Source organism: Bombus fervidus, chromosome 12 (assembly GCF_041682495.2).
Source record: "Bombus fervidus isolate BK054 chromosome 12, iyBomFerv1, whole genome shotgun sequence".
Lineage (NCBI taxonomy): Eukaryota > Metazoa > Arthropoda > Insecta > Hymenoptera > Apidae > Bombus > Bombus fervidus.
In genome coordinates this window covers 4,111,951-4,131,435 of record NC_091528.1, presented here as the reverse complement: position 1 = coordinate 4,131,435, position 19,485 = coordinate 4,111,951, and the positions used below count along the sequence as shown (strand labels likewise).

Below are 19,485 nucleotides of genomic sequence, written 5' to 3'. Positions count from 1 at the left end.
TAATATTGTTCTTTTAAACACTAAGCTTATATTACTCAAAGAAGTAGGAGCTTAAATAAAAATTAGAACTTGAGAAATTATTGAACATTTAAGGCATACTTTTATTAAATAAAAGTATTATAAAATAAACGATTTAATCTTCTTCTTCCTCTGGAGCAGCTCCTCCGCTTCCCTTACGCAAGTTCTTCCTCTTGACACGACCAGGTCTACCACCACCAAATGGAGATTTTAGTGAGAAGTCAATGTGCTTCTGTGAATCCAATCTCACAATAAAAGATGGAATGTTCACCACTTGTTTGCGCACTCTGGAATAGGAATACATGTTATGTTTCATATTTCTACTTCCCAATAATTTGTATCTTTAACACTTTAAGATATTAATTTATGGCTTTATTTAACATATAAAGAATATACCAATTATATATTTTTAACGTGAATACGTATCCATAAGTACGCGACAGACGTTAAGTGTTAGTTTCCTAACACTCAAGTGGCCTGCCTGAAAGAAAATATTAATATACAGTGCTGCATGTTCTTGAGTATCATAGCTACTCAGCCAATATTTAAAATCACATTTTTTTCTATTGTTTTCATTGGACAATCAATCAGGAATGTTTGAATACCTGCAGTAGCCAAAAGACTATTACTCTCACGTTTTATTATTAGAAGAAACTAAAAATTGTCTCCAGCTATGAAACCAAACAAGTATTTACTCCTTATTTGGTGATTAATCTGGAATTTACTATTGCCTTAAAGATTAGAAAGAATCTGTGTATAATCAGATATTTCTTGCCCATTTTTTAAGGCATATGAAGTATTATATTTAATGAAATTTACCTAATGTGACGTTGACGAATAAGCACACGGGCATGATGAATAGATTTAGCAAGTCCCAATTTGAATACTTGAGTTTGAAGTCGTCTTTCTAAGAAATCTTCAATTTTTAAGCCAAGAACATAATCAAGTTTCATACGGCTTTCATCTAGCACTCCAATTCTTACCAAGCGACGCAAAAGAGCATTTCCTGATAATTACATACTTTAATAAATAAAAATTAAAGTATACAAAGAAAACATTAAATGTATGATTTCATCAGTAGAAATAAAGAAATAACATCAAAATGATCAGACAAGAGGTGTCAGAAAGTAATTCATCATGTACATCTAATAAAAAGTTTATTGAATGAAAGATATCAGTAAGAATTTATGTAATACCTTCGAACAAACGTTTAGGATCCTTTTCTTCTAAAGTAAGAAGCTCACGAGCAGCTTTTCGAATATTTGCTAGTGTGTATTTAACTCTCCATACTTCACGCTTGTTACGAAGACCATATTCTCCAATAATTCGTAATTCTTGGTCTAAACGAGCCTTCTCATAAGGTCTCCTTGGAGTAACATAAGTTTTTGAAAAAACTGAGGGTATCCGTCCGTTAACCATTTTGTATAGTCGTTACCTAATATATATTTAATAAAAAATATTTTCTTTTATTTCATAAATATATGTAATATTTAAATGAATAAATTTACTGCAATATTGTGAAATTATGCATCTATATTAGATAACGAAAATAAAATTTATTCGAACCACGTGTGTAAAGAACGTTAAGAAACAATCGATTCGAAGATATATTTAAACTCAACCAAATATAGTTTAAAATATATTAGATGTTGATAATATTAGAAATTGTTATTGTTACTGAAATAAATTAAATTTTAAATGACTTCTAAGTAAATAACATACCTTACTCCACTGCGTAAGAATAACGACCACACCACGGTGTATACGAAGTAGAAATGGCCGATATTCACAAATTATAATTCTGTAGCGAACACAGCGCACAAAAAGGAAATCCGGTTCTTTCAAGTAGCGGGCTTTCTAAGAAATATTTTATTATACAATACATAATAATATTGTATGTACTATTAAGATTTAATATAAATTAAAAGAATTTATAATTCTAATAATAATACACTAGTCTATATTATTCATACTGTCATATCTAGAATAAAAAATACTTTGTTCATTTTAGAAAGATTAATTTTTATTTAAAAAAAAGTATTAATAAAAAATACGCTTTAATGCTGAATATTTCTAAATATTTTTTAATTATAATTTAATAGTTTTTTTAATATAATAAATTTGATATATTAATTATATTTGCATAACTTGTCTTAATGTTTAACATGATAAACACGTATCCCATCCCATTGTAAATCTGAAACATACAACTTACAAAATATTTATCAATAAACTGTTTTCGTTATTTTTTAGTTGTGAAATATAAGTTTTAAACAAACAATACATACGTCATTGACCACATGCAATTATGAACAAATCCACGACATTATCACAAACAAATTTATTTCGAAATAACAAGTCCTTTGATAAGGATGAATTTTATATCAGTTTCACGATCTTTTATGGAACTTTACATTCTACATTACTGCTGATCTATATGTTTTCAAATGTGCAGTTATTACGAAGTACATTCAGTAGTAATGATATAATTATATTTACAGTATATAGTAACGATAAATGTACGGTATATTTTTAAAATGAATAAAATTAAGTGCTTCATTTAATTTTATAAAATATCATTGTTTCATCTTCAAATTTTTTAATTCTAACCTAAACAAATTCTTTTTTTTATACCTAAATCTTTACTTAATACTTATAAGTTCTTTAATCAGCTACAAATACATACATATGTCATTATTTTTATCATGAAATATTATGGTACACGAACAATAAATTATTTATGTTAATTATAGATAGTCGTTTTAATTTTGTAAAGTCATTGCACTAGAATATATATTTTTAAATCATTCTTTTTATCTTTTTTTTTTTAAATTATCTTGAAATTTCATAATAATAATTAAATAGTTTTTCTTATGTAAAGAGTGTGAAATTATATGATATTAAAATCAATGTATATAACAAATAACATATTTTGTAATTCCTATATCGTTAGATTAAATACATATTGAAATAAGTCACGTTTCATATTAAGTCACGTTTAAATCACGTTTTAGTTTGATATTCTTGAATTTTTTTGCTGGAGTATGCGTCGATATGCAGGGTTATTCTATTGACCCAGAACATGATGAGACAAAGATAAAAGAAGATGTAAGTAAGAGTCACGTTTTCAACATACTCAGTACCTTTGTAACATTAAAGGAAGCATTAAGAAAACATTTTTGTTCAGTTTTGTCTTATATCAAGAACTAGTTCACTTTATTGCAATTTAAAATCTTTTCATTTTTAAACTTCTAATAGATTTTGTATCATGGAAGCTTTTGGAACTGTAAGTATTGGAATCTTATCATTTTACAATAACTTCCTTTTTAAATAATTTCTAAGAAATTTATTTAATAAAATTTTTATTGACTGTAGTGATAAAAATTCCAAAAATTGATAAGGGAAAATATTGTTATACTTGAAGCTACTGTTGGGTTTAAAAAGTTTTATTTAGTATCTTTGTTTGTATATATATGAACAGTTATCTTTTAATAAAATTAGATATAATATTTTATGCTTAATATTATGTAAATATAAAAGAATATTGGAATGATTAGTGTTTAAATATATTAAATAAAATTTATTTATTTAATTATTAATATATTATATTATATATTATACCTTTTTTGATAAAGATTATTCTATACATTGAATAAAAAAAGAAAGTACTAATATATTTGAATAAAAAATACCTCTAATTAGAAAAAGAGGTGTACTGGATGGGAGATGATTTATGTGGAGCAGTATCCACCATTTAGTATCTCATGTGTTCATTTGCATTATGAATTTGCGAGTTTGATGTCCCAAATTTACAAGTATAAGCTGAAAAAGAAAATAAAAAATTATCTATTCTACGACTATCATAAAAATGTAACTGTTATACAATTATAAAAAATAGATTTATAATTTTGATAATATTCAAAGATATTCAAAATAAAATTTTAATATTTAGTTAGACATAAAAGCAGGCCATGTATTAATCATCATTTAGAAATGTTATATCTGTACCAAACATTGTATGAATTAAATATTATAAATTCTTTTTATAGGAAGTATTTTTTCATAGTCTACAGATCTAGACTGCAGCATATTATTTTTAGATATAGTTTACAATTAAAACAAATAATTAAGAAATATGTATAGATAATAATTATATTGACCTTTTAAAAGAAATTTATAACTCACGTGAGTAAACTCATGCAAGATAACATGGCATATGTGTATTACAATCACAGTTATCATATGAGATGTATTAATATCTACTATTCTATTGTATCGCATCTCCAATATAATCTTTCTAAATTATATAAATAGAGATAGATTTGCACAGTATCTCAAATGTTTAATTAGAAATATATCATTTATTCCAATGCATTTTCAAAATTAAAATTTTTATATATATTTTTTTTAGTATCCTGTTTTGAAGTCTTTTCTTGTGGGATCACTATCTGGTACATTTTCAACAATTTTATTTCAACCACTGGATCTTGTTAAAACCAGACTCCAAAGCAAAGTAAATATGCATCTTGAGTAAGTGTAAAATAATATGTTTCATTTTTTAAATTAATTTATACAAAATTATTTAATTTGCTTATTCTTGCACTAGTACTCCAAAAAGTGGTACTTTAGGCATAGCAATTCATATAATCAAAAATGAAAATGTGTTTGGACTCTGGAAGGGTATGACTCCAGTAAGAATTTTTGCAATTATTAGATTTAAGAAACTTAAGAAATGTTACTGATTAAACAAAATTTTCAGACCATTACTAGAGTTGTACCTGGTGTTGGATTGTATTTTTCAACATTACATTGGTTAAAGCACACATTGCATCTAAAAGATCCACTCACATCTACAGAAGCTTTGTTATTAGGTATTACTGCAAGGTCTATGTCTGGAGTTTTATTAATTCCAATAACAGTAGTAAAAACACGTTTTGAAGTAGGTGTAATTATTATAAATATATTTATATTTTAATATATACACTATAGAAAGAAAAATATGCAGAAAGTAAAATTTAATGATTAGACATAAAAATATTGATATTAATAATCTAGAATATTCCAGTTAATACCGGTTACATGAAATCATAAAATTTAATATTGATATTGTTTTCATAGAGTGATGTTTATAAATACAATAGTGTAGCAGAAGCATTAAGATTAATTTACAAGCAGGAAGGAGTAAGAGGTCTTTCAAGAGGGTTAATACCAACATTATTAAGAGATGCTCCTTATAGTGGCATTTATCTCACGTTTTATACTCAATTAAAAAGTATTTTTACGGAAGCAGGTAAATTTTTATCAAAATAAAATTAGAAACTAATTTATTCATGATATGATTATATCTTTTTAATATTTCTTTTTAGATTTGCCCTACGCCAAATCGTCAGCTCCGATTCATTTTAGTTGTGGAATATTAGCAGGAATATTTGCTTCCATTGTAACACAACCTGCTGATGTAATCAAGACAAAAATGCAATTATATCCCAACGAATTTAGAGACGTTCGTAATGCAGCTTTTAGGATTTATAAAAAATATGGTATATTAGGATATTTTAAAGGCATTGTTCCACGAATGTTGAGAAGGACATTAGTGACTGCAATGGCTTGGACCGTATACGAAGAGGTAGCAAAATTTTTAAATCTTTCACCTTTTTATTATCAAGACAAATCATACGAATTAGATAATATATTATTTTTAGGTTACAAAATTTATAGGGCTTAAATAAAATTGTTTCTATTTAATAATATAATTTTTTGGTGTTTGTTGACATAAAATTTAAAGAAAGTCAATAATTTACGCATGATGGAACCAAAGTCATTCAGCCAATACAAATATTTACACTTGATATACAGTATTTTAGTTTTGTACAAAGATAATTTGATTCTAGCGGACAATTGTATTATAGCAAATATCACTACTATGTACAGTATTCAGGTAGAATATCCTATCGCTCAATAACGTGTTATTCCTGTATATATTTTTATTTAATAAATTTTATAATTTAATGTTAGAAATTGTACAGTGTCTGTTACTTTGCTTATATTCCTGCCTATTTTAATGTTTGCATGTTTTCCAAAAGAACCTGATACTTTCATTGTAGTACTGTTTTATTAAATTTAATTAACAATCTTAAAAGTATTACAATGTAAACTATAGACAATTTACCTTGATATCTTTTTTTATATGTAGCCTAAAGTAACATTTGCATCAGATACGAATAAGTTACTAATAAATCTGTTTTTAATTTTTAAATTATAATGTTGACAATATTAATTAGATACTAAATTTTTAGAATTTTGATTTTTCGTAATTAGCTTGAAGAGTACGCGATGCGACAAATATCAACTTAAACGCAAGTGTATAAAATTCATTATTGGAATTTTTAGATTATGCAAAATCTTTACCTTAATATTATATTAAGCAGTGTGCAAGTGAGCCTGTTGTAATGGTTATATCCCCATGGCATGTCTCCTGTCTGAAAATAGACAATACAGCTTTTAGAAATTATGATCCTATTATCTTTTTCTCTCATATTAATTTCGGTCGTTACCAAATAGCACAGGATAACGTATTTATATATTATTTGTTAACCTTGTCCTAATACATGACATTTAAAAAATTATCATACTTCTGTCGGCTACATGTGTGAGGAAGCAGATTACATAATCAAAACTGATCATCTTTGCTTGTGACATTGGAAATAAACAGAATGAGTTTTTAAATACATTATACAAAATTTAAATAAAAATAATTGATGTATTAATAAACTTATAGACGAAAAAGTGACATTAATTATCATTACAAAAGTTACATAACAAATGTTATTAACCTTTTTAGAAGATACTTATTAACATAAAAATTTAATACTATTTAATAAATTTACTGCTTTTTCATGTGAGTAGGTCTTTTCATGTGCTGAAATAATGTTTTAATAAATTTATTTTTAGTAATTCTCCTTCAATATAAAATTATTTATCAGATGTATGACAATATAAAAATGAAATGAGAGTGGAATGAAAACCTATCATGATGGATAACAAATTTTAATTAGAAACAATTGGGATCTTTTATCATGTAAAACTCCTTTCATCCCAATGTAACAATACAAGACGATCCTTTATTTAGAGCCATTATTTTGATACTTTGTTTCTTCCATTTCTATCTTTTTTTCTTTCTATTTCTTTTTTTTTTTTTTTTAATATATGTGGTTCAGGAAGTATATTATTAAATGTGTGAATGGTTTATCATGAGTCAATATGAATTACATATGAATTACACAAATGTAGTACGCGCACAAAGTATGAGTTTTCTATAAGCCGAAATGAAGGACGCGTTAAAAGAATAAGACAAGATATGATTAAAGGGGATGTCCTCGGAGCACCATAAGATACATTCCACATGACCTGTCATCAACCTTCAAATCGCTGTACCATGATACTATAAGAATTACGACTTTCTGCTAAGAAAATTTGACTGAGCTTCGCCATGTCCTGTCTCTCAGAACTAAAAATAATGGAGAAAAAATGCATGCAAAGGGAAGAATATGCATCATATATGATACATATTTTTTGAACTTTTACAAGTAGAGTTCAAAAGACGACGATACAACTATATACCAAGTTATAATCTGGACTTATTTATCGATTAATCAATTATAGCCACATGGCTATTAAATATGCGTATTTTATATTTTTGGACTATACATATGAATCTTGTATTATTTCAAAGAATTATGGCTTTATTATCTTAAACGTAATAATTAAACTTGTTCCTTTGGGTACATAGCAGAAATTTTCCCTGACTAATTAATAATTGTTTGATTTCAAATTGAATATGCTCCAATAAATTACAATCAGGGAATAAGGAAAGTAAGAGCAGGAGTTTGTTATCATAACTTTAAGCACTCAAATATTGCTCCAAAATAAAGATCACCATTTTGAAAACGTCTAATTTTCCTAATAAAAGGACATGTTTGGTATTATCATTCCGATATAAATACCTCAGAAATGCGTAGTAGAAGCTAGGATTGTATAGTCACAGTCACACAGGGCACTGTTGTGGCAGGTCTACGGAAGTAGGCACTGTTTCCTCCACTAAACCACTAATTTCTTTTCGACAAAAAAGCTATGCAGTCGTTGAAGTTATATAATTGATTTACCCTATGAAGACATTATACCGATCAAAGCAAGCATAGGTATACCTTCTCCTATCTTGCTCTGTAGACAATATCTATAGTACTACATGATAAAAATACCTTTCATATGGGAACAACTTTTACTATTCCTTGCTCGACATTACCTCGATGCACCGTTTTTCAGTAATACGTTACATAGAGCGAGCTCGTCACTTTGAAAATTAAACGCTGTACAAACAGGTCCATATGAAATTTAGTACAAGTGTTTCTCCGATTAATAGGCAGGACCAGAGACTGGCTCGCTGTGACTATGTCATTCTTCAAAATTACAGATAATTATCATGTATATATTATGTGCATCTAATGAAACTCACCTGGTAAAGAACCTGTACAGTAATTGAGACGAATATGATATATTGTTTAGTGCATACCTGGCTTACTTCTCACTCACTAACCAATCAAGAGTAGTTACTTGTGACTTCGACTTCTAGATCGATGGCGACGTCGGTTGTGATGACTCGAGCTTCGATGATCACGACTTCCTGAAAGTTAAATGGATTTTTGAATTGTTCAAATTTTGCAATGGTGCATTCTTTATTTACCTTTATCTCGAGCATGACGTCGGTGATCATCATCTCGATGTCTGTCATGTTTGTCTCTTGATCTGCTTCTACTTCTGTGTCCTGAATTTCTGCACATAATTAGCAATATGAAATTATCATATCTTAATAATTTAATGTAATAAATTAACGTGTGAGTAGCTATGATACCTGTGACTGCTTGAGTCATGTCTGCCTTTATCATCATCACGCCTACGACGTTTATCTCTTTCTCTATCCCTATCCCTATCATCTCTTCTTCGCCTATCAAGTTCTTCATTTGCACGCGCTCTTTGTTTTCTATCCTCTTCCCTCCTTTGCTCCTTTTCATCTCTGGCTTTTTCACGTTTACTCTATAAAGTTATTTTTATAGTAATTATCATTTCAAGCTATCAGAGAATGTATACAAAATATATTTCTTAAAAATTATGAATTACCATAATTTCTTGAAGAGCACTCTTTAACCTAGCATAGCCAACATGTTGTTTACCCATTAGGTGATCATCAATTCGTTGTTGAGCATCACCAACAATAAGAAATGCACCACATACATCACATACCTCCATCTGTTTTTCTTGTGCAGCAGCTAATTCAGCAGTCTAAAATAAACGAAATTTTTAGCTTTTACTGTTCTTTATTATGATACTTCATACAACAATACAATATAATATTTACCTGATTGTAATGACTATTATCATTAGACTTTCGTAACGTTTCTCGTTCTTCTTTTAATTGATCGCATAGTCTCATTAGGCCTTGAGCCTGTTCCACATTGCCTTGTATTCCACTTTGCTCTGCTTCTTCTACTAGTTTATTGATTTTTTCAGTTAAAAGTGCAATTTGTTCTTCATTTCTTTGAGTTTGCGCTGGTGTCAAGGTAGGCTAAATAAATAACAATTTATAGATTTTTATCATTACAAACACAGGGCACTCTACAAAATGAATCTTTAAATTTAATTTACCGCTTCTGTTCTTCCAATAAGGGCTAATCGTTGTTTTCCCTTTATTATTTTTCTCTCAACTTCATTCAACATGCTTTGACAAAATCTAATAAATTCATCCTCGTATTGTTGTTTTCGATACGAGTAGGGAGCTTTTTCGAATAATTCTCTAGCTTCGTCATCATGCACTCGAGAACACGCACCCAAATCAGCTCTTGTATTAACGAATAAATCATGAGGGCAAAATTTAACTAAATACAATTTACAAAACTGTAATGAAAAATAAGAGTGAAAATTATAACGAAATATCAATACTTCAAAACTCCAACTTTTCAAATGATTATGTCGGAATATCAACATTTTCGAGTACTTACCTCAGGATCTTCCCAATTAAGTTCTTTGGGTTTTTCATTGGGAAGAACATTTCTATTCCTTCCCATAAGCTCATCGAGCAGAGCAGCAGCAGCAGCAGCAGCCATGTTCCAAAATTCTTGATTGAATGTCGGTTATTAGTGGTATACGAAAATGCACCAATAATTTTTATGTAAACACTATGAAACCTACGTAGTTTGTTCGCTCTTTATGAGTAGGACTTAATAAATGATGAAACTGTGTAAAGTCACTCGAATAAGAAAAACACACAGGGACATTAAGTGAGTCAAACGAAGTGTTAATACTTTGATTCTAACCCCGAACTCCCTTTTACTTTAGAAGGCGGTAGTGTAGCAAACAATATGGCGAAACTTATAGAAAGTATATACATATGTGGAAACGAACAAGAGAAAATCCAAATTTCCACTCGTTCAATTCAATAAACAATGTATATTAAACAAATCCTAACTTGTTTTATATTTCTTTCAGCTGTTTGTTCTTTATTTATTTATTGCAAATATCCTGAAAAATTAAAAAAGAAACTCTATATAGTAAAACGCAACATGAGTCGCGCTATGACGTTCTGACAATCTTCGTTACTACGTGATATAACATGAAACATCAATGTCTCTTTTTAACAGTGTATATATATTTATATATATATATATACACACACACATGTACATCTAAGTTTATTATCATTCCTTATAAGAATAAAAAATAATTTCATTATTCAATTATATGTGATACATATGCATGACTTAATTTTTCTATATATTTTATACCATACATAACTCGTTTAAATAGATAATTGACTATTTCTCCGCGCGCATAACCTTAAGCGCGTCTTATATAAATTTTGCTTCCTTGTTTTTGGGATTCTCAACACGCATTTCAAAAATATTCATAATAGCAACATTCTAAAGTAATAAGCGTTATTAAAGATAACGTAATAACAATTTATTGGTTATCACTGTTAAACTAATGTTGATTATACATATATTAGCATGTTTACAATATCCATAAATATAATTTCATATCTAATTCAGCATACCAATTATAAATCCAGGTATCAATCGTTCTTAATCTAAAAATAATTGTCAGATTTCTACAGAATAAGAGTAAGAAATGCAGAAACGATTTATATATTATACAATTAATTCATAGAACTATAACTATACTTTATTCGAATAAATATAATAATTACTCCAGAGTGTGTTTTTGTCTTTTCTTTGTAATTTCAACGAAAGATGTATGATGACACCAGATGTGATATAATTAACGACAGAAATATGACGATGATTGCGACGATGGATGATAATTATCAAAGGAATGCCGATTGAATTTATTCGTACTCTTCGTCATCGGGTCGTACTTGAGGGAATCTTCTCACAGGCTGGTGTTGAGGTTGCGGGCGTCTATGTTGAAGAGGAATGTTTACTTCCTCGGGACTGCGGAAAACTTGGTTCACGGGTAAACGAAATTGAGGAAGACCCGTTGGTTGTGGACGTGCTGACGGTGGAATACTATTCAACGTAGGTTGGGGACTCGCATACACCTATAGATACATATCTCACATTTTTATCTCCTTTTATTTTACATTTCAAGGTGGTAGCATGTAAATAAAATCTTACAGGTGGAGTAGGACGACGAATAGGTGCAGAAGGAGTAATCTGATAATCACCAGCCTCGCGCTCGTCCGGGTGAATGTCTGTTGGGAAGTATCTTTCGCTGTATCTCAAGGTTACGTTGGGTTTGTTCTCAGCTTCAGCCAAGTTCAATGGTTTGTAAAGGTACTCGTTGACGAAATGATACTGCGAACTCTTTTTGCAATTGATGTCTCCACTCGGAGGCATGCAAATTAGATGAACCTGTAACAGAGATCTGTAACTGTCTCGAGGTTTAAGGAGAGAAAGGAATTTCGTGGGATAGTTAACGCCGCATACATTTTTATTTGTATCTCTGGTACTGAGAAAAGGAACGCGAGTAGATTATCTCGGAAACGTATAACGGCGTACTGATATCGGGCGATTGAATGTGCGATTTATGATTGGCCTTATCCACCTGCTTGTCCGGGTTCAGAAAACCGGAAGAGGTATGGTGAAAACGCGTGCCAAAGCATGAGAGAAGTGAAATTTGCTTATCAGTGATATTCAAACCTGGCTGTTTGCACGATCACGGGAATTTTATATTCGTCAACGTTTTCACTTGCAGCAGCTCAGATTACGCATAAAAGGTCACTATTCGTGTAATTACGGAATAGAACAGGTGTGGAAAGTGTCTCGCATTCTTGCGTTGAATACGGAGAGTAGATCTATTTAAAGATTGTGTCTGCTGAAAATTACCTGATGGAATGTAAATCCTTCGGGACAGATCCAAGAGTGTTTCGCGTTGTCTTGACAATAGTGGAAGACTTCGCAATTAAGATCTTCATCGGCATAATAGCCCGTTTGCTTGTTCACACAATCGAATTTACTTTGTGGTAAAAGAAGAGTCAAACGATCGGGCTCTTCTTTCTCTTCCAATTCTTCAGCTTCCTTTAAGTTTAGAATACAATTTGAAGCATTATACATGTTGTAATGCGAACAAAGTAGCTACTAAACCATTTATGTAAGACATTTCATTTCTCTGTTGTATTCTTTGAAAGATAGTAACTAAAATCTTTCTTAAAATTAGCTCAACGATTTACTACAAAATTATTACTTAATTTCAATATTCGTTCTGGGATGGCAACGAAATACGTAATTATTGGAAATCACAGACAAAACAAAAATGCTTTACTTCTTCAAGAACATTTCTTTTTTTTCATCATAATGACTGACTATTACATAAGCTTATTGAATGGAACTGCAAACAATGGATGCAAGAATTTCTTAGTCTACTTTCACTTATTGTGAGATACAAAAGCGTAACAGTTTCACCTGTATATCGATATTCCTCAAAATTTTTCAAATGACAACTGTATAATTTGCTTTGAATGGATATTAAATAAATATAATTACCCGAGCATTTTGTGGTTGTCCACCACGAAGAATACCACCACGTGGTGGTCCATTCACTCTGATAGCTGTCTGATCGAGAGGTGGGCCCGATGGTTTACGGTATAGCTATAAAAGAATAATGCTCGCAAATGAAAAGTACCTGTATTTATATTCAAGAGCAATCAAACTCATCTTGTGCTTCTTGGATCATTCATGAAAGTATGCGTTTTTTTACGCGGTTATGCATGGTAATATATAAAGGTACGCGAGTCGATACGTTAAAGCAATTGAAAGTAACTTATTTTTACGTAAGTTGTTACGCAACATGTAGCGACAGGCGCAATATTATATGACGTAACTGTTTTCGTTGCAAGTAATAATTTTAATTTTATACATGTTTATAATTAGATAAAAGTAACAATCGTTGTCATAACATCAGAAATATCTAGTTTCTCTAAAAAAAAAAGAAAAAAAAAGAAAATATATACTTCCACCTTTTATTATTACTCACTACTGACAGAATGTTTCTAATACCATTTTCAAAAATTATTATTTCGGAATAGTCATCGCAGTTCTTTATCTTCAGGATTGGTATCTTTAAAAGTTTGACAATTCATAACAAAATTCTCAAATTTCTACATGTCCTCGTTTCATATGAAGATTCATTATGAAGATAAGTAAGAGCTATTTGTACTTATAATATTTTTCTCCTGTAATTTTCATATGTACAAAACCTAATGCATCGTGAATAAATTATAATTTTATTACTTACAGGTGGTTGACTGCTGGGATTTCTGAAGGCAGGCGTCGGAGAAGGAGTAGGTGTTACAATGTTATCCTCGTAGCTGTTATCGCGGAAACCTTGACCAGCGCTAAGGCCAGACGAATAGAGTGGCCCTAAACTGGATGATTTGCCGGGATAAGGCACTCTTGGTTCTAGATCGTAAGATCCCTGTGCTGCTGCAGTTGCAGCTAATGCCGCTAGACACAGCCAATACATTCTACAAATGGAAATCGTGAGAGTTCCGTTAAGTGATCCACGTCAATTTTTCACTCTTCAGGATGACGCGTGTGATATATTTTTCGATATGTAGTACAGAGAGAAAATTTATCCCATTTGCTGCGGACATATGCAAGGGAAAGCGACCTTGCTTCTTGATGCCCTCCATAAAGCGCCATAGCCGAGCCGAAGTGAAAAGCAGCGATATTTCATTAGATTTACGTAAAGCTGATGTTCATCTCACACGAAATTATTATCATCATTTATAAATTAATCGATCTCATTTATTACCTTGTAATCGCATCGCGTGCGACTGATTATTTTTCAACATCTTTTACGTAATTCTTTTTACATTTGAATTGATTAATAACGACATTAGTAGCGGCAGTCTTCCAGTGTTTAATAATCAAATATATCATTACAATTTCACCCGCAGGTATGGATGTATTAGAAATGAGAAATGGTTGAAGGAGAGATAGGAGAATAAATCATTGGTTAGAAAAGTGGTACATATCTGTTAACTTTTTAGCAGATTCATTCGCAGCTGACCGTCTGTAAATGTACTGAAATCATGCATGTCGATGACCTAAAATATTCGCGAGAAATGTAGTAAAATAACCTAATCGATAAATACATTTACATACATACATGTAAACGTATAAGTATACTTGTTCAAAGGAAACGAAACTAGTTACTTTCTACATAAATATACTTTAACGAAATTATCAATATTTATAGTATTTATCAAACGTAGGAAGAGTTCGTTAAACTTATCGATTTTTTGGTGACAGCCTATTGTTTGTCTTGAAAGAAATACATCCGTTTACACTTCTACCGATAATGGTCGTGGAAAGCACCTTACTTTCTAAGTGCGTAAAACATGGATAGTGGTTTCACGATTCGTTGGAAACATCTCATTCGTAACGGTGATGACGATGTATCGCGAGAGATCCGGGGCTTTCGATAAATTTGAAAGGCTCGACTTACGAGAGTGAATCTTCCGACATCTCAGTGGTAATAATCTGTCAGTTGTTAAGAGAAATCTCTTGTACAGATGTGATAGATGCGAAAAGATATCGAGATACGGAGATTGATAAATTGAGAAATCAAAGCGATCTTTATATTTAACATACCAAATAAATTGTAACTGAGAAACAAAAATTATAATAAATATCCCTTTACTCTTGCTTCTTACAAATACCCTCTTTCTTATAAAATAGGCTATTTCACAGGAAAGCATTTACAATACCAAAAGTTTCGAACCGTTATGTGTTTCATACTCATTACTCTTGAATTAAAAACGCAATCCAGTACAGATACAACCGGATAAGTGATATCAAATTGTATAATATCAGCGAAATAGTTACTTGCATAGATCACTGGTGAAAACCTTTAATTTTTTTTTTTTTTTTTTTTTTTTTTTTTTTTTTTTTTTTTTTTTTTTTTTTTTTGGAAAAGGTAAACCCGAATGAAACGAGTATTGGAAAAGGTTTCCTGAGCCTGTTACAAAGATCAAATGTAACCTGCTTTTTCCTCACTTAATACAACTTTTACGCAACCCGTTTCTCGTATGGGATCCCGGGTCATCGCGTAATTCCGTTGCGGTGATTTACTTGATTGACCAGTCCATTTAAAGAAACAAAGTGGTCAATAAGTAGCGACCGCGGGGAATGGAAAAAATGTCGCTCTTAATGAGAATCTTGTCTTTACTAGGCGTAAGTCCGCGAACCGGCCTATCGTTAAAGAGTTAGTCGCAAACTTGTTTCGATCGGTAGCCTCGAGTGAAAGTGAGAGGGTCTGCGTGTAAAAATGGTACTATCCGGAGAAAAATGGGAACGTATCTGTCTAAAGCGTTGCAAATTATGTTATGGTGTAAGTGTATATATGCAGATCGCGAAACAATATCGTTCAAGGTACGCAACTGGAAAGGACACCGATCGAGGATTCGATAGAACTTGATGTCAGGAATTCGATCGCCACCACTAATTTTTCTTGTTTCGTTTCTATTTCAGTTTCTCCGATATCGTTGATCAAGAAAAATCGTAGATACTTTCTCCGCATGCTGGTACATGATCAAACGTAATTAACATATCTTAATTATCTTAGAGCAATTTTCAGAGATTACTCAGAACGTAATTGTGCGAATTTAGTTTCTTTTTTACTTAGATGTATTTATGGCAACGATTAGTTTCATTCAATGAAATCTCCTGTAATAAATCGCAAAACTTTCTCAAGGTTGACTGCTTTGAATTAAAAATGTAGATTCAGCACAATGGATCATATGATTTTTAATAGATATTAACTGAGATTGATTTACTTTTATAAGTGTGACTAATTTGTAATAAATGTGAGAAAATGGGAACGATCCAAGTTATTGTCGAAATTAATTTTAGGATTTTTTAAAAGAAATATTTCTTGTTTTCAACGAAGTTATGCTTGAGACTGGAAGCTGATCCACGGGGGGTTCTCGAACCATATCAAAGAAAGCAATTGCATAATGAAAAAAGAGATAGTTGTCGGACAACTACAAACGAGAGGAACGCGACGGTATAATATAATCAGTAGAGGGCATACGTAACTGGTCAGCCAATTCTCAGACTTGGACGTGTTCTTACAGAAATCTGGAGCAGACTTTATTTTTGTGGCGACATTTTTTTCTGATTCAAAATAGATCAAAACTGCGGTCTTCAGAGTGCCAATTTTTTATTCTCGTATTCTATGCTCCAGAATTTTAAGATTACAAAAAGTCTTGAAAGAATAATTTTATTTTTAATAAATATTATATAATGTAATAAAATGATATTATATAAGCTTACAAATGTTTAAAATGAACTACCCTACTCTAGATTCTACGAATCACGAATAACTGATAAAATAGTTCGAAGTAATAACAGATCGATCAACTAATGCGACTAAAATCTTTCATAAATTCCTAACTTGCAGTTCCTGATCGCCCTCGCACAACCGGTTTCCTTTCCCGTTCCCAGGGCACGTGCCATAATCTTTGCTCCGCCATGCATAACGACGATAATTTCGCAAAATTTTTCATAATATTTCCATAGACCTATCTACTGCAATACACATTGGTATTCGAATCTACTACGTTGAATATTGTTAAATATCATCCGGATTATTTATTCGTCGTTAATCGTTCCAAATGATTATTCGCACGTTCAAAAAAGAAGAACATCAATGATACACAGATGAAAAGTCGAGAATAGATCATTGGATTTCCAATGGAAAACACTTGCACTGTTCTATTATTATTTGTCACTAATCCCACATTTTTGACTTCTTCCCTTTCTCAAATCTTTCGAAACGTACTTTTTACCCCACTTACCTGTCAACGACGGAGGTAGAGGAGTAACAGCACGATTGACAACACACGAGCTTTATCTTAGCCGGCCGGTTCCTCATCCTCTTATATAGCGTGTCTCGCTGAAAGTTACCTCCACCAAGTGATATCTGAGTTCGCTTTGGGGTAGTGGGAGACATTGGTCGATGTACATTGTAAATCGATGTGTTCTCCAAAATTTTTGGTCCACAAACGGTGATCTTAAACAGCGAAAAATGATGAATTTGATGTAATGGTATAAAAATATAACTGTGAATTACTCTAGCTTTATTTTGTCGGATTATATCGGATGATGCAGTGAAGCAGTCCTAATGATATAATTAAGTGTAATGTTCAGAATGGGACATTTATGGGTAAATGCAATTTACCTTAGATTTAGATGATTTGGAACTAAATTAAACGTAGTCTTCTGAAATTGTGATTAGTAGAAGAAGACGTGGATGTTTACAGTGAAAAAGTTTTCATGTGCTGCGAACGGTAAAATAATTTCTTTGGCTTACTTTGAAGCTGAAATCTTTTCTCTCTGACTTTCCATTTTCATTTCAAGCATTAATAAGTTGTTTCGCGTGGCTTTATTCGCGGAACGCTAAATAGTTTCTTTTATCCATTCGTTCCTTTCGCCCACGCATTTCGAAAATGAATCTTGTAAAATGGACGGGACGCACAGAGATCTTAATTAATGAAGTAGGATGCGAAATAGAATTTTGGATCATGTTTCATCGTCGAAAAGCTTTACAAACGTGCTCTACTATATCAAATTGTATTATATGATATATAGGATATAGATCGTAAAAATCGAATCGGAAATAATAGAAAGCTAATTACGTTAAACGTGGAATTTATATGTATATACGTAACGAAGCAGGTATTGTACTATGATATGTAATCGATTGCAGTTAAAGCACGATACCTATCTGGCAATTCAAGAAAGTGAAACAGAGCTGCGTCAAATCAGAAATTCTTAAGTGAAATTCCTTACGTTTTTTCCACACGAATGTCGAAAGCTATCAGTGGAATTAAGAAAGAATAGATAAAGGTGAACATAATTATTGGCAATATTTGTATACCAATGGATGTGTTTTCATGGTTAATGAGATTTTAACGAAGCACCTGGAGAAAAAGCGGTTGATTGCACGGTTGGATGCAATTCTTACGTCACCGATAGCTACGGCCTTTTGATACTTTTTATTTTTATACACGCGAGAATTCACATCCGGTCGTTTCCGCAAAGTATTTTCAATAGCAATAGGGTCCCAACGAAATCAGGTGAAGTGGCTTTCTACCACGCACCACATGAAAATTTTCTTCCGATAGTAGGTCGCCGTATTTCGACGACTCAAATTTTACGCCGTTGCTAAAACTTTATTTGCATTCAATAAACGTGACTTTAATCTTTATATGTATCAATGAACTGCTTATTTTGATTTTACAAACTGTTGGAGCACATCGACAGGCTATTCTATGTTCATTTATTAATTTTTTATTGTCATTTAAAAATCTTAAAGCAGCAAATGGTATAAGAATTTGAGACAAGAACTTGTGATAAATAACGATAAGCTGAAGTTGCTTTTTTGCGTATCATTGGCCTATTTGCATGCATCTTTGTATCTCTTCGTATGCACGACGTACAAATATACACTTTAATTGCTTTTCACCTAAATCGTAAGCTGTACACTGTGTTACTGAAATGTCGAAAGTAGGTTGCTTTATCCGTACTTAATTTAATTGCCTTTCACGCAGAATCCATATCTTGATTACATCCATAAAAAGGTCTTGTATTCTTTCCTTTCTTCTTATGCACTTATTCGCTTTTCAATTAGTTTCTCAATTTAATTTCTCGAGTACATTATATTCTAAGATATCAATTTTTAACTTAACGATTCTAAAACGTTAACGTTATATAATGATATGGATTTTGTAAATGCAGCCAGTGATTTTGACATGATCGTTGGATTGTACGTCAATCAATCGGTAAGTGCCTGGGTGAACCGAAGAGTAGAGAGAACAAGTCAAAATTCACGCCCACTGCGAAACTTTCGATCTCTTTCCTTCGATTTCTTGACTCTTCGGCAGCGTGAATC

The 19,485-nt window shown here is 31.3% G+C and overlaps 4 protein-coding genes across 8 annotated transcripts; 1 reads left to right on the top strand and 3 right to left on the bottom strand.

The window, feature by feature from the left end:
* Positions 1-77: 77 nt before the first annotated feature.
* On the bottom strand, positions 78-1,875 carry Rps9 (ribosomal protein S9). The gene is made up of 4 exons (XM_072014421.1): positions 1,741-1,875; positions 1,215-1,453; positions 838-1,024; positions 78-305 (listed from the first exon to the last, which is right to left on the bottom strand). Exons 2-4 carry the CDS (start codon positions 1,435-1,437, stop codon positions 134-136), a joined length of 582 nt encoding a protein of 193 aa, XP_071870522.1. The 5' UTR covers positions 1,438-1,453; positions 1,741-1,875; the 3' UTR covers positions 78-133.
* A 928-nt stretch (positions 1,876-2,803) lies between these two features.
* Positions 2,804-6,037, top strand: LOC139993034 (mitochondrial glycine transporter). Its single transcript, XM_072014420.1, has 8 exons — positions 2,804-2,952; positions 3,033-3,126; positions 4,430-4,548; positions 4,625-4,709; positions 4,778-4,957; positions 5,137-5,308; positions 5,385-5,644; positions 5,721-6,037. The coding sequence occupies exons 2-8, from the start codon at positions 3,073-3,075 to the stop codon at positions 5,745-5,747; spliced, it is 897 nt and encodes a 298-aa protein (XP_071870521.1). The 5' UTR covers positions 2,804-2,952; positions 3,033-3,072; the 3' UTR covers positions 5,748-6,037.
* Positions 3,586-10,723, bottom strand: LOC139993033 (luc7-like protein 3). Of its 5 annotated transcripts, none has more exons than XR_011801273.1 (9): positions 10,071-10,722; positions 9,718-9,966; positions 9,431-9,637; positions 9,193-9,354; positions 8,927-9,108; positions 8,759-8,847; positions 8,022-8,698; positions 6,427-6,497; positions 3,586-3,840 (listed from the first exon to the last, which is right to left on the bottom strand). XR_011801273.1 is itself a non-coding variant. In XM_072014419.1 (8 exons), the coding sequence occupies exons 1-7, from the start codon at positions 10,173-10,175 to the stop codon at positions 8,625-8,627; spliced, it is 1,068 nt and encodes a 355-aa protein (XP_071870520.1). In that variant the 5' UTR covers positions 10,176-10,723; the 3' UTR covers positions 6,112-8,542; positions 8,612-8,624. The 5 variants fall into 5 exon arrangements, 2 of the variants coding, with proteins under 2 accessions (XP_071870520.1, XP_071870519.1); XR_011801275.1 differs by having other exon boundaries at positions 8,588-8,698; XR_011801274.1 differs by lacking the exon at positions 3,586-3,840 and having other exon boundaries at positions 6,112-8,181; positions 8,277-8,698.
* A 102-nt stretch (positions 10,724-10,825) lies between these two features.
* LOC139993029 (uncharacterized) lies at positions 10,826-17,549 on the bottom strand. Its single transcript, XM_072014408.1, has 6 exons — positions 17,390-17,549; positions 13,822-14,050; positions 13,071-13,175; positions 12,414-12,605; positions 11,703-11,939; positions 10,826-11,626 (listed from the first exon to the last, which is right to left on the bottom strand). Exons 1-6 carry the CDS (start codon positions 17,542-17,544, stop codon positions 11,414-11,416), a joined length of 1,131 nt encoding a protein of 376 aa, XP_071870509.1. The 5' UTR covers positions 17,545-17,549; the 3' UTR covers positions 10,826-11,413.
* Positions 17,550-19,485: the final 1,936 nt, after the last annotated feature.

Bases quoted from the DNA above. Each gene is read 5' to 3' on its own strand.
- Rps9 (XM_072014421.1), bottom strand. From the start codon at position 1,437: ATGGTTAACGGACGGATACCCTCAGTTTTTTCAAAAACTTATGTTACT. The intron at 1,025-1,214 runs GTATTACATAAA...TGTAATTATCAG, and splicing joins TCCTAAACGTTTGTTCGAAG to GAAATGCTCTTTTGCGTCGC. The intron at 306-837 runs GTAAATTTCATT...TTCCTATTCCAG, and splicing joins ATTCGTCAACGTCACATTAG to AGTGCGCAAACAAGTGGTGA.
- LOC139993034 (XM_072014420.1), top strand. From the start codon at position 3,073: ATGCAGGGTTATTCTATTGACCCAGAACATGATGAGACAAAGATAAAA. The intron at 3,127-4,429 runs GTAAGTAAGAGT...TATTTTTTTTAG, and splicing joins AGACAAAGATAAAAGAAGAT to TATCCTGTTTTGAAGTCTTT. The intron at 4,958-5,136 runs GTAGGTGTAATT...TTGTTTTCATAG, and splicing joins TAGTAAAAACACGTTTTGAA to AGTGATGTTTATAAATACAA.
- LOC139993033 (XM_072014419.1), bottom strand. From the start codon at position 10,175: ATGGCTGCTGCTGCTGCTGCTGCTCTGCTCGATGAGCTTATGGGAAGG. The intron at 9,355-9,430 runs GTAAATATTATA...CGTTTATTTTAG, and splicing joins ATAATAGTCATTACAATCAG to ACTGCTGAATTAGCTGCTGC. The intron at 8,699-8,758 runs GTAAATAAAGAA...TTTAACTTTCAG, and splicing joins ACGTCATGCTCGAGATAAAG to GAAGTCGTGATCATCGAAGC.
- LOC139993029 (XM_072014408.1), bottom strand. From the start codon at position 17,544: ATGTCTCCCACTACCCCAAAGCGAACTCAGATATCACTTGGTGGAGGT. The intron at 12,606-13,070 runs GTAATTATATTT...CTAAACTTAAAG, and splicing joins GACAACCACAAAATGCTCGG to GAAGCTGAAGAATTGGAAGA. The intron at 11,940-12,413 runs GTAATTTTCAGC...TCTCTGTTACAG, and splicing joins AAGGATTTACATTCCATCAG to GTTCATCTAATTTGCATGCC.